Genomic DNA, 12,500 nt, shown 5'->3' with positions numbered 1-12,500 from the left:
GTGAAGGAGGCTCCACACTGCTGGCAGTGAAATGGCCGCTCCCCTACACAGGACAAACACACCACACATACATCACACACACACACACACAGTAGGCCTTCAAAGGTGTCCCTCACAGCCAGAGTTGGCAGATGAGACGCTTGCTATCGCTCCGAGTACCCTTGCTAAGAAGCCACAGGCACACTGAGCTTCATCAAATGTGTTAAAAAAACATCAAGCACACATCTCTGGAGAAGCAACACTTCTGCAAAACTTAGCTACCATGTTAAGTGCCAGAGTTCATATTTACACCGTTGAGAAGAGCTTTTAGTGAATGGAAAAACATATCAGTGTAAGATCTAGGGGTGCATTTTATTTTGCATAAAAACGACTTTTCAACGCATCAATATCACTAGTGAAACAATCCATTGGATTCCATAGACAACTCTTGAACAGACACTACATGGCTTGTGTGTCAGTTCTGCCACAAGGAGCACTGGGATTGACCATCGTAGCAAAAATCACTACAAAGTTATTATATAAATCCAGATGTTCTTATTCTTTCATTGCATCATCACAATTGAAGATGCCTCACATCATCTATAATTGCAGCTATGAACTCTGATATTGAGGTCTGACTGGGTAGAAAAGGATATGTAATACACAGTTGGTGTTATTTTTGACACCATGGGTCACCTGGCTGTGTTAAAGTGGACGGGGATGGTTACCTGTATGACTGCGCTTGTGGACGAGGAGCACATTCAGGCTGACGCAGGCCAGGCCGCAGATATCACAGGTCAGCTTGCTGCTGCCCTGTCCAGCTCTCTGAGAGCCATTCCACCCAGCGAGGGCACCGCCGTCCGGTGGCATGGGGCTGTCGTATTTGGCATAGTTGATGGGCGAGTCCTGGGCGTCGATGAACATGTCCTCTTCCCCGTAGTCCACCGAGTCGTCCTCTTTCTCCACCCCGGCGTCCTCAGAGTCCATCACCTGGCCGTCCAGCTCATGGTCGTCCACTTTTTGGTCTTCGCTTTTGTCTTGGTCGTCCACTCGTTCTGTCTTCACAAGACTCTCAGCTAGGGGAATGACCACAGTGCTTTAGGTTGGTGATAGGAGTCCTAGTGCTCTGCTTTCCAAATTTGATTACATTCGATTCCATTGTTTTCAATACACACTTTGCCGCCGCATTGCGTACATTATGGTTCAGTTCTACTGTTAGCGTCGCTCAATAAAATCGGTTGTTTATCCAACGCTTGCCAGTTAAACATTTCAACGCTGATGTGCGTGGTAAGGGACAGCGCACTCATGTCGTCGGCATATTTGCAGAGCACTTTAGAGTTGATAGCGGTTAAAATGGCATGCGTTATACATGGATGTTGCACAAAACTACACATCATTAAAGTGCAGAAGATAATGTGTTCCAACTGCCACCATTTCCAAAGCATGATTTGACTTTATTATCACATTTGATTTGATAATACATTTACAGAAGCAAACACGCAACTCCAAGAAGTGCAAGCATGTTCATGATGATAACAATGAATGCTCATTGGGCCTAATGTTTTAAGAGGCTCACAGAACCATCACTGCTGCGTGAGGAAACTAACGTCTTTGTTATGCATCTCTAGGTATAAAGAGGCGGATGGTGTTGGAAACGTCATACACAGAGGAGATGGTGTGAAAATAAAGACTCTAATTGATATGGTTGGAGGATACAGAGAAAGCTGCTGGCTCTTAGCCAGACTAGTCATGGCAGATGGCAGCTTGGCAGAGAATGAGAACACTACTTGAATCATCAAAGAAAAAAAAAAAGAAAAAAACATTTAGTCATGATTCCCGGCACCACGTCGTTTCTGCTCACCATGTAAACAAGTTCTACTTCTACATCATTCTGTCCATGCAAGCAAATGTGCTCCCCACAGGAGTGAAGAGTCACCCCCCATTCACAGAGCCTGGATTCCAGTAAGCTCAGCTTCCTAGTAGTCGGTCATCAAGACGCTCGAAATAGCCAGCCCTTGTCAAAGCCATAGACAACGGTTTTTCTTCTTCTTCTGTGCTCTTACATCTTGGTCACTTTCCGATTTCAGACCAGAAATGGTCCAAACATCCACCACAGGGTCCCTAAAATACAAACGAGATCCGCTTCAAACACGACTAACCTTTTCTCTGTCTAAAAAAACAGCCATCTAATAAATATGCTTCTGTGCGAAAGATCCCTGCTTGAAGATCACTGTCTACATTCCCCTCTACCCTCGACTTGTTACATTTATTTTTCTCTAAAGACTATTTTAGGTGTGCGCGCGTACATCTCTTCTTCACGTAGAAATATCTCCTCACCCCTGACCCACAGCCAGAATTGCCTGTGGTCCCGTCGGCACCCACCACCTGCTGAGCACTCGCGATGCTCCAGCGACCACAGTGTGGTCACGACGGCGGCTAGGAGAATGAGAAGTGGCTCTTCTTGCTGAGCAACGCCACTTTAGAGGTGCGATGGAAACTTTAGAGGTGCAGAACGACTCGGATGGCTGTCGTGACTCGACTCAACTCAGCGCGGGAAAAGTCAGATGGCACGGCCTAAACCACGCGCGCGCTCGCTCGCTCGCTGCAGAGTCGCAGCTGCAACTGTGCTAACCTGCCAAGGCGAGAGGCCTTGTATCAGTACCCACAGGCGTGGAAGGCCGCCTTGTTCGGAAGAAAGAGTGAGGCACCAAAATGGCTTCCAGGCACCACACACATTTATTTATGCAAGTGAGTGTCTTTGCAGGGTCTGAAACTGCGCACAGTTTCAACAAGTACAACTGAGGAATGTGTGGGCCAGTGTGTGTATGTGTATGTGTGTGTGTGTATGTGTATATGTGTGTGTCGGTGGATGCATGTGTGAGGTTATGTAGTGAAGTGTAAATGAAGCTTTTAGTATATGTGTCACTGCATACATTTGCACCTAGGTGTGTGTGTGTGTGTGTGTGTATGTGTATGTGTGTATGTGTGTGTTTGTGTATGTGTGTGTATGTGTGTGCGCGCACGTGTGTGTGTGCAACAGCAGTTTGCAGTGGCCAAGTCACTCTATAGCCTAATGTGTAAATTAAACTGTACAGCTGACAGAGAAACAAGTAGTGCACCTGAGCACCTTTCACATAATGCATGCACACAGCACACTCTGCCATTACACCTTTATACAGCAAATTAAAACCACAGTAAAGCAACACATTCAGGTTGGAATCAATGATATTAATTTTCCCTAAAGTTAGAGCAGACTTTGTCCTCATTGCGCCCGTTTCAGGTCTGGACAAAGTGAGACTATTGCACTGAATGCTGTCCACTGATCTCAACATGTAAACATGCATCATTAAAATGCTAATCAGTTGTTACATTTGCTGTTGCACAAGTACAACAAGAAGCAGCAGGTACAACAAGAACAAGAAGCTTTATGGATAATTGTAACAAAGGAAAGTGAAATACAAATGAGTCAGTTGTGTAACAAAAAAATGCGAAATAAAGAACGCATATCAGAAGTATGCATTTTGAAATGTTAAGAAAAAAGAATATACTATGATATATATCATTACCATCTATGCTTCTATTGATCCCCTCATATAAAGGTTAGGCCATACCACCCTACAGCAGATTTCTTGCATAGATTGCATAGCAGCCACGAGCCTCATATCATCATAAGTTTATAACCATATCTGATATGATATACAGATTAGATGTGTGTGTGTGTGTGTGTGTGTGTGTGTGTGTTTGTGTGCACAGCTGATGAAACTAAGAGTGAGTGAATAGAAGTGTAATGCACACTATGTGTATGCACAACATATGTGTGTGTGTGTGTGTGTGTGTGTGTGCAAACGCATGTGCCGATGTGTGTGTATGTGTTTCTTGCCCTCTCTATATATGTGTGAGTGTGTGTATGTGTGCGTGTTTGTGTGTGCGTGTATGTACCGCTATGTGTATGTGCGTGCGCGCATGCGTGTGTGTGTGTGTGTGTTAGCTAAGATGAGCGGATTGACAACACACCTGCCTCTGGACCCCCCGATTCCGAGCCGTCCCTGTCGTTCTCCTCAGGGTCAGTCTGCCTGCCGGGCTCCTCCTCCTCCTCCTCTTCCTCCCTCACCTCCTCCCTCTCCTCCTCCTCTTCCTCCCTCACCTTCGGCGTGGCTCCTTTCCAGCTCAGGTCTGAGTCAAAAAAATTCACCAGAGGTTCTCGTTAGTCCTCAACATGCAAGCTCTGGCCTGGTTCAACGTTCAGACGTGGGCGGTAGTAGTGAGATTAAGAAACTGGGCTAGCAGCCACTGATCTGAAAAGTCCTGGGCATTAAGCCGGCTTCCACCGTTTTTGGTCTTGAGCAAGGCACTTAACCCAGAGCTGCTCCGGAGACAGTAGCCCTCGTAACATAATTTAACATATGTAAGTTGCTTTGGATAAAAGTGTCTAAAAGTGGCTGAAATGAATAAATGTCAAACAATATTTTAAATGAGATTGGATGAAATGGAGATGCGATATCTTAGTGGGTAGGCCGCAGAAGATTTTCAGAATTCAAATGGGCCTACAGCATTCATACGTGTGGGATGGTCTGGTCTAGATGTTCGTCAGCCTAGCACAGAGTTTATGTTTGATAGTAGTGCATCTCATCACTAATGCACAAACGCCAATGCAATACTCAATCTCTGCATAAAACATATCGCACATGACAGTGTTGGCAACTCCCCATTTTCTACCTCTTATCTGTCGGTGCATTCTAATTTTCAGTTTGCAGTCAACACCAACCTTAGTCACTTTGTCTCAAAAACACCACCTGTTAAATTCATTTGACCATAAATCTCCACAAGTCTCAGTTTTCAAAACTTTGCAAACATTAAAAAAGTTTTTTTCACAGCCATATTTACTTTTGCGAAAAACTGAACAGCCTTCTTACAGCATGGCAGGGACTAAACAGCTTCAACCATGCAGGCGAAGTGCTTGAACTGCGTCAGCCAAAGTCATCACATCCAATATGGCAATGATAAGAACTAAGCTTTCTTGACGTAAGTCACATCACGACATGAATGGAGTTGAGTAATTTTCTGCTGTACGGTTACTAATGTCAAAAACAGAAAATACATAAATAATGTGTGAACAAAAAAATGTAACAGAGCGCCTGCTCATCTGATGCCAATCGGTGGGTTAATTTAAAACATGGATTAGTCAGGTAATCCTTAGGCCATATTAGATTTATCATGCTGTAGCAGATTATTTGTGATTTTCTGTATTTCTACCCATCAGAAGTGAATCTCCTTCAAGAAACTGACCAACAATAAAGACGTTTTTTGCATTTTCAGTTAATGGATTAGATTCAGTTAGCTCTGAATGCAGGGAATTTGCAGGAATGATTTGCACAAGGGTTTTTATAAAGTGACTTGAAAAGTATATTCCTCTTGTGCATATGTGTAAATGTGTCTGTGGGGTCGTGGTGGTCATAGACTAGATTCCAATACTCTGACATTACTACTCTGTAATTTATGAAATGATCTAATCATATTAGATCACAGTATGCAATGGATATTACTGGAAATCTGAGTGGCCCAAGCATCCTATCACCTTTATGATCAATAGTGTCAAGAGAGAAGCAAGAGAGTTGTTACAGTTGTCACAAGACTGACAAACAAACCAAAAATCATCATCAACTCACCCATAGTCTCCTCTCCAGGAGATGCGTCTTCTTCGCGCTCCACTGTTTGTGTAGGAGAATCTGAAAAGTGACCCACCAACATGAGACTGATTAAGACCATGAGTCTGCAGGCATAGGATCGTACTAGTGCCTATCATGAACTACCAACTTGCGTGGATCTACACTGAACAGCAGGTTAAGGGCAATGAGTACGGATGGAGAAAAAAAAAAAAAAAACCTTTTCAACGGTCCACCGCTCAACCTCAGAAGCTCACCCAAATAAAACAACCATGAGATATTTATAGAAGTTACATTTCCTGTTCAGCCTATTCATTCCAAAACGACAGTTCAGACAACAGATATCTTAGTATAGTCATTCAAATGCGAGATGGATAGTCACAATGTAAGGTCAACTAGCATACAATCACCAACTCATTGGAATTTGGGCATTGTTTGGTATTTTATACGTATAAAACATCTTTTAAACAAAGTTATACTTGGTTTTACTACCATTTCCACTGAACGTAGAAGGTTGTAACACTTACCACGACCGTCCCTCATAATCATAGTCTGTTTAATGGACACATAAGTGGTGCGCTGCTTAATTAATGTAGCATGCACTAAAATTCCCAAATCCATATCCATCCTCTCTCCAACATGGGCATGGCATTGGCTATAGCAAGCGTGGGTCTAAGGACCTAACGAAATAAGTTAATTCATGAAGGCTGCGTGAGGACAGGGCCTACCTTTCATCGTTGCCTCTGCTGTTGTCCACCTGTTCCCGAGTGTATGCGCCAGCGCGGTGAGATTCCGCTGTCTGCCAGGGGAGCGCTTTGCGGAGTCGACGTCATGGCTCGAACTCAAACTGCCGCTGGATCAGCCCCGGTGCGCGCAGCGGTGACATCAGGCCTCGAGGTTCCTTAAAGTAACAACGCCATCAGACAAAACCTAGTTGCATTCACATGGTGATGGTTAACATAATGTTCTCATAACACAAAAAAAACCTCTTGCTGTGGCCCTCTAAATGAACCTCGTGTTATTAGAACAAAATCCAGTGACAGGTGTATCCTATCAGCAGTAGAGCCCGAACACCCTCTGGTGGCCAGATGCTGTACTGCTATAGTGTGACCTCCGCGATGCCAGCGATGCTTGGAGTCCGTCGCAAATAGCACATAGGCCTGAACACATGCTTATTTTCTCCCCTAAATAAATAATAGAAACAAACAAACAAAAAAACTCCTGCTATTTAGGTTGTAATCGTGAATTCTAATATAGACATAACAAAAAAATTGGAATTGTATTTAGAGCCAGTAGAGGAGGGTGCACACATTCAAATACATGAGCACATTTCACTAAGTATGTCCCTAATCACTTTAGCCTGGCTTACACTGGACCGATTCTCAACTGAGAATTGATACAATTGTCCGAACGTGGAGATAACCAGCAGTGAAATTAAACTTTATCGGTACATCAAATCGAGTTTAATTTCACTTCTGGTTTCTTTAGTGATTTTGGAAATGCCTTTGAGTTAGAGGGTGGCCAGACAGATCTGCAGAGCTTATTCAAATGTGCTCACAGATTGGTTTGGATTCACCCAGACTAAATTAAGTTCACAAAAGCAGGTAATTATAAAACAATTATCCCACTGATCTTGTCATTGTAGTATTATATAGATATCACCAAAATGTAAAGGGTAAACAAACAGCTCAAACATGGTCAACCTGTATTTCCAATTTGCCAGAAATTACAGCAGCTGAAAATAGATATTGGCCCCTGACCCTCTACTCCAACTACCTGCCAACACACACACACACACACACACACACACACACACACACACACCTCCCCCTCTGTACACGTAAATTCCAGGTACAGAGTTCACTGACTCTGAAGACAAATAACCGGACAGATGGCCACAGCACATTCTCCATAGCTGTGGCTTTTGACTGACCTTAGTGGGCACTTAACTAACATGGCTTTACACGGCGCAACATTAGCCCTGGGTGTTCTCACCCTGGCATACACTTGGTTCGCTGGACTCAACGCACAGACCTATCCGGGAGCCTGCCGGCTTGTCTGTGACCCATACCAGCCCGGGGGAGTCTCTCACAGCCTGGGTGCCAATGGGATCGTCATCCCCCTCTCCTCTGGAGGTGCTGGTGCTGGGGGCCCCGCTGGCCCCGCCGGGCCCCCAGGAAAGGCAGGCCCCCGGGGGCTTCCTGGGCTACCCGGCCACCCCGGCTCCGGAAGGCAAACCGGAGGTGGAGCGGTGGCCTTTTACGCGGCGCTGACGCAGGAGTTTAGCAGAGACGCTGTGCTGAGGTTCACCGACGTCGTGACGAACGTTGGCGATGCCTACGACACGTTGACGGGGAAGTTCACCAGCCCCAGGGCTGGCGTCTACCACTTCAGTTTCAACATTCTCAAGGCAGGCCAGCGCATTCGGGTGGAGCTGGTGTCAGGTGACAAGGTGAGCTTGGAGACATCCAGAAATCCACTTATTGCAGAAAAAAGATTTTGATAAAGTGTTGTGAATTGGGAATAGAATGTGAGCCAATAACATATACTGTATTTTGAATGCGTAGACAGTGACTACCTGTTTGACTTTCATTTTGCCAGCTATGTCAGTCAAGGAAGTATAGGATCTAGATAAGAAAGGTCAGTCAAGAGTCAACGGTTCAGTTTTTGTGAAAGGTTGCTGATATTCAAGCTCAACAGCCAATCAAAAAACACCCCTCCTGACTGGACTGATTGGTCCAAGCCTCTATGTTTGTGTCCCACTTACATTGCCAGGGCTGTGTATGAGCTATCGAGTTATTTTAAGAGTCCATACATTTTCACAAATTGGAATCGTGTAGTCAGTGCAATAGTTCAATTCTATGTTGACAGTGAAGCTGTTCCTATCTTCAACCCGATAGTTGTTAACTGTTCACTTGCCGTTACTGCCAGTTGTTTGTGTTGTACACGTGTTTCCTCATTACAAATGGTAGTGTAGCAATGTGCGCACATCTATTAGAAAAATGTGGGTGTGTGTGCGTGTGCGTGTGTGTGTGTGTGTGTGTGTGTGTGCGCGTGACAGGTGCTGGATACTAGCAAATACATAGAAACAGAAAAGGTATCTGCACACTGTCTTGTATGCTCCCAGTTTAATGGTAGGCTACAACGTTTCGACCACTCAGGTCTTTGTCAGGTACCTGAGTGGTTGAAACATTGTAGCCTACCATTAAACTGGGAGCATAGAAGACAGTGTGCGGATATCTTTTCCTTTTTCCTCATTGCAAAAGCCCTAGGCTGTGCTGTTCATCATTACTAGAGCTGAAGAGTATGAAGGAACCAGTTCAAAAACAACATGTTAAAGCCTCAAACTCATCTGCCTTTTGAATTTTGAATGTGCGCCCAGAATGCCTGGTATTGCGCTAATGTTGTTTTTGCAGGTAGGAGCATGACCATTTTTGGTGGTTTTAGATGAATTGGGTACCCCTTGTTATTTAATAAATATGAACCCAGCATGTTGGAAATTGATAAAAAGGGAAAATCCTCCACTGTAAAGAGAGCAATCAGGAGGAAATAAACAGGAATGCAGATGAGCATCAGATAATTTGTGTTGGTCTGTGGAGAACGTATTCAGTATGGCCTCACATCTAGATGTTCTGTGGAGAACATAGTTAGTATGGCCTCACATCTACTGTAGATGTTCTGTGGAGAACATAGTTAGTATGGCCTCACATCTAGATGTTCTGTGGAGAACATATTCATTAAGGCCTCACATCTACTGTAGATGATCTGTGGAGAACATAGTTAGTATGGCCTCACATCTAGATCCCTTATGCAGAAGGGGCATGATATGGGTTGCATTGCATTAGTTGATGTTGTTTAAGCCACTGCCTTGATAGTTCCAATCTGATATTAAGGACACTGTAGGATTATGTTATATTGCAAATTGCAGAATGATGTAAGGATTAAAGGTAATGTATCAGTTGTCATCATCAAATGTCAATTAAATTGTCATCATTAAAATAATTGGTAATGACAATAAATGGGGTTAGCCTAGAAATCTAGACGCGCCCCTAGCTAGTCTAGCGACTCTCCGCTGGCTTGTGAGCTCCAGAAATCGAAACTTAATCAGGCCAATGAAATCGTGTATAGAGTCGTTAGGTGGGCTTAACATAATGATTGATGGCAGAGTTGCAACGGTTTGGCTTGAATTCCCTGCTACTTGAAAACAAATAAGATGGATGTTGCTGCTGGCCGAACAGTGTGACACGAAGTTAAGATTTTATTAAGTTGGCAAACGTTTGAACTAGCCAACTAGCTCCGCTGGTTGGAAACGATGGGACTCATAGCTGCCGCTGTCCTATTAGTGCAGTGGGAATTTGAAAACAACTGATTATCCCGCCCCTCGGACTGAGCACTGCGAATGGTGAGTGCCCAGACCCTACATTTTAATGTGGGTCTGGCTCGTCAGGCTAAAATGGGGTGGTTTGGTGTTTGAAAAATGTGGGATACATTGGCAGCACATAACAACTACAAGCCAGTTGGTGTTATGTCTGGCTGTAAATTATCCATCATTGTCTCCTTCTAGACCACAATTAATATTGGATATGATTGGATGTGTGGGCTTGTTTTATAACTAATTTCAGATGGCTTGTAAAGGGTAGCAAAGGGTACTGTTCCTCTCTCTCACCAGGTGGTGGCGACAGCGGTCGCAGTGGACATGCTTGGCACTGACTCTGCTCATGGGAGTGCCATCCTGCAGCTGGCCAAAGGGGATCAGGTGTTCCTGCGCCTCTCCGGAAGCGACAAGACCATGGTGGACTCCAGCAACCGATTCAGTACCTTCATGGGCCACCTGCTCCACGCACTGTGATGGCCTCCACACTTCCCACCTGCACTGATAGCGGAAACAGCCCTCCGCCAGGTTAACAACAACTAGACACTCAATTTGATCTGACTTTTTATACATGGTACAAATCAGTGGAAACAAGCATGAAGCCTTATGCATGGTAAGATGTGCAGGAATAGGAATACAATGTTGATGTAAATGTTGAATGACAGTAGGGCAAAATATCCTGCAGGCGTATTTTTGCGTTACCTGTATTAAGACAAAGACTAAATTTATTATGTATACAATTTTAGCAAAAGCATTCATTTAATTTTGATTGATTTTTCAGATTACTGCTAAGGCAAGTTCAAAGAAAATATGCATCATCAATGTAAAGATAATGTTCAGTTGCAGACATAGATACAGAGGTAATGCATCAATGTCTTATACTGATAGCTTGCACAGAGCACAAATTCACATGTGGCCTTGATATTTACCAGAAAGATCATCTGTCATTAATGAGTATTCAGGATGAACTACTTAAGCACATGCATGCACACACACACACACACACACACACATACACACACACATGTGCACACACACAAACGCACGCGCAAGACACACACACACACACACACACACACACACACACACACACACACACACACACACACACACGCACGCACACACACACACACACACACACACACACACACACACACACACACACGTAAACGCACACACACACACACACACACACACACACACACACACACACACACACACACACACACACACACACACACACACACACACACAGACCATACCATAACATTATCAGCCAGATGTCTGGCACACTACTATTGTATATGAACTGCCAGCATTATTCATATGAGGCTTTCACCGCCAATCTCTGCAGTAGAAGAATTTCCATTTTTCCCCCCGACACAATAAAGGCTCCTGCTCCGCTATACCAGTTTTATCTGTGTGTGTGTGTGTGTGAAACAGAACCCAACCCATCAAGGCTGTACTCTACTGTTTGTCGATTTATTACTCTCGAAACCTCCTCTCTTTTACTTCTATCTTGGCATTGGCAACGCCAGATGACCAGAGGTGTGCAAAACAATCGTAAAATAAACACAAACCATCACAAGGCACATGCTCACAGTAGGAGCTTAAAAATGAGTTAGTGGAGGCATCTGTTTGCTGACGCACTACGTAGCTCTCGTCACGGGTTTTATTGCACGTTCTGACGCACCTTGACTTTGGCTATGCGAATTCCAACAAACATTGACTATGTTTACATGGACATAACATTCCGACTATTGGTCTTCTTCAGAATGTGGCAATATTGTGATTATGGGGTTGATATGAGTTATTGATAGAATATTCCATTTATATTCCCGTTTACATGTAACACAGCATAGTCTGATTATTACCAGCAGACAGTTGTTTCTGTAAAAGTGTCTACTCCAAAATTCAATTCAAGGTGTAGGCCTATTCATGAATACAACTTATCTTAATAATGCGATTAAGATAAGAATACTCCACGTCTTAATGTGATTATTGTTTATTCCGAATACGACCATATTCGGGTTAAACCAATCAAAAAATGTTTACATGGCAGCGACTTATTCTAAATGTTTAACATTAATGTCCATGTAAATGTAGTGATTAACCCATCCATTAGTTTCAGACCTTAAAACATTAGTTGTTATTGTGCATAATGCCAAAGATCTAACCAAACCAGAAGAATGAACTAAATTACAAATAATACAATAATACAAAATGAACTGGAATGAACCATATTCATATGTAGCCAAGATGTAAACAATATTCTATATGTAAAGCTAATCCTAATCTTTGTTGTTGATGGCACTACAATGCAGTAAGATGTTTCAATGAATCTGTGTCAAATAGTGTTTTATTATCACAGAACTTTCTACCTTGTAAGGATTAAATTCTTATAAATGCTTCTGATTGAAAGCAAATGCTAGCACGCCAGCTGACAAACAGCCAAGTTCATACGTAACGCTTTAGCGTGCTAGCCT

At 43.5% G+C, this 12,500-nt stretch overlaps 2 protein-coding genes across 3 annotated transcripts in view; one reads left to right on the top strand and one right to left on the bottom strand.

The window, feature by feature from the left end:
* The window catches only part of LOC125298574 (zinc finger protein Aiolos-like), an 18,346-nt gene extending 11,540 nt beyond the window's left edge, over positions 1-6,806 (bottom strand). The window contains exons 1-5 of one of the 2 annotated variants that reach the window (XM_048249349.1): positions 6,371-6,804; positions 5,646-5,705; positions 3,994-4,152; positions 708-1,055; positions 1-43 (exon numbers count right to left, since the gene is read on the bottom strand). The exon at positions 1-43 is cut by the window's left edge and continues 125 nt beyond it. In XM_048249349.1, coding sequence (XP_048105306.1) covers positions 1-43; positions 708-1,055; positions 3,994-4,152; positions 5,646-5,705; positions 6,371-6,377 — 617 coding nt within the window. In that variant the 5' untranslated portion in view covers positions 6,378-6,804. Of the gene's footprint in view, positions 44-707; positions 1,056-3,993; positions 4,153-5,645; positions 5,706-6,370 lie in introns of both variants that reach the window. The other variant, XM_048249350.1, reaches the window with a different exon arrangement.
* Positions 6,807-7,527: 721 nt separating this feature from the next.
* On the top strand, positions 7,528-11,059 carry LOC125298576 (complement C1q-like protein 4). Its single transcript, XM_048249356.1, has 2 exons — positions 7,528-8,094; positions 10,312-11,059. The coding sequence occupies exons 1-2, from the start codon at positions 7,597-7,599 to the stop codon at positions 10,489-10,491; spliced, it is 678 nt and encodes a 225-aa protein (XP_048105313.1). The 5' UTR covers positions 7,528-7,596; the 3' UTR covers positions 10,492-11,059.
* Positions 11,060-12,500: the final 1,441 nt, after the last annotated feature.

Source organism: Alosa alosa, chromosome 7, assembly GCF_017589495.1.
Source record: "Alosa alosa isolate M-15738 ecotype Scorff River chromosome 7, AALO_Geno_1.1, whole genome shotgun sequence".
In the NCBI taxonomy this organism is placed as follows: Eukaryota; Metazoa; Chordata; class Actinopteri; order Clupeiformes; family Clupeidae; genus Alosa; species Alosa alosa.
This window is presented reverse-complemented; position numbering and strand designations above follow the sequence as displayed.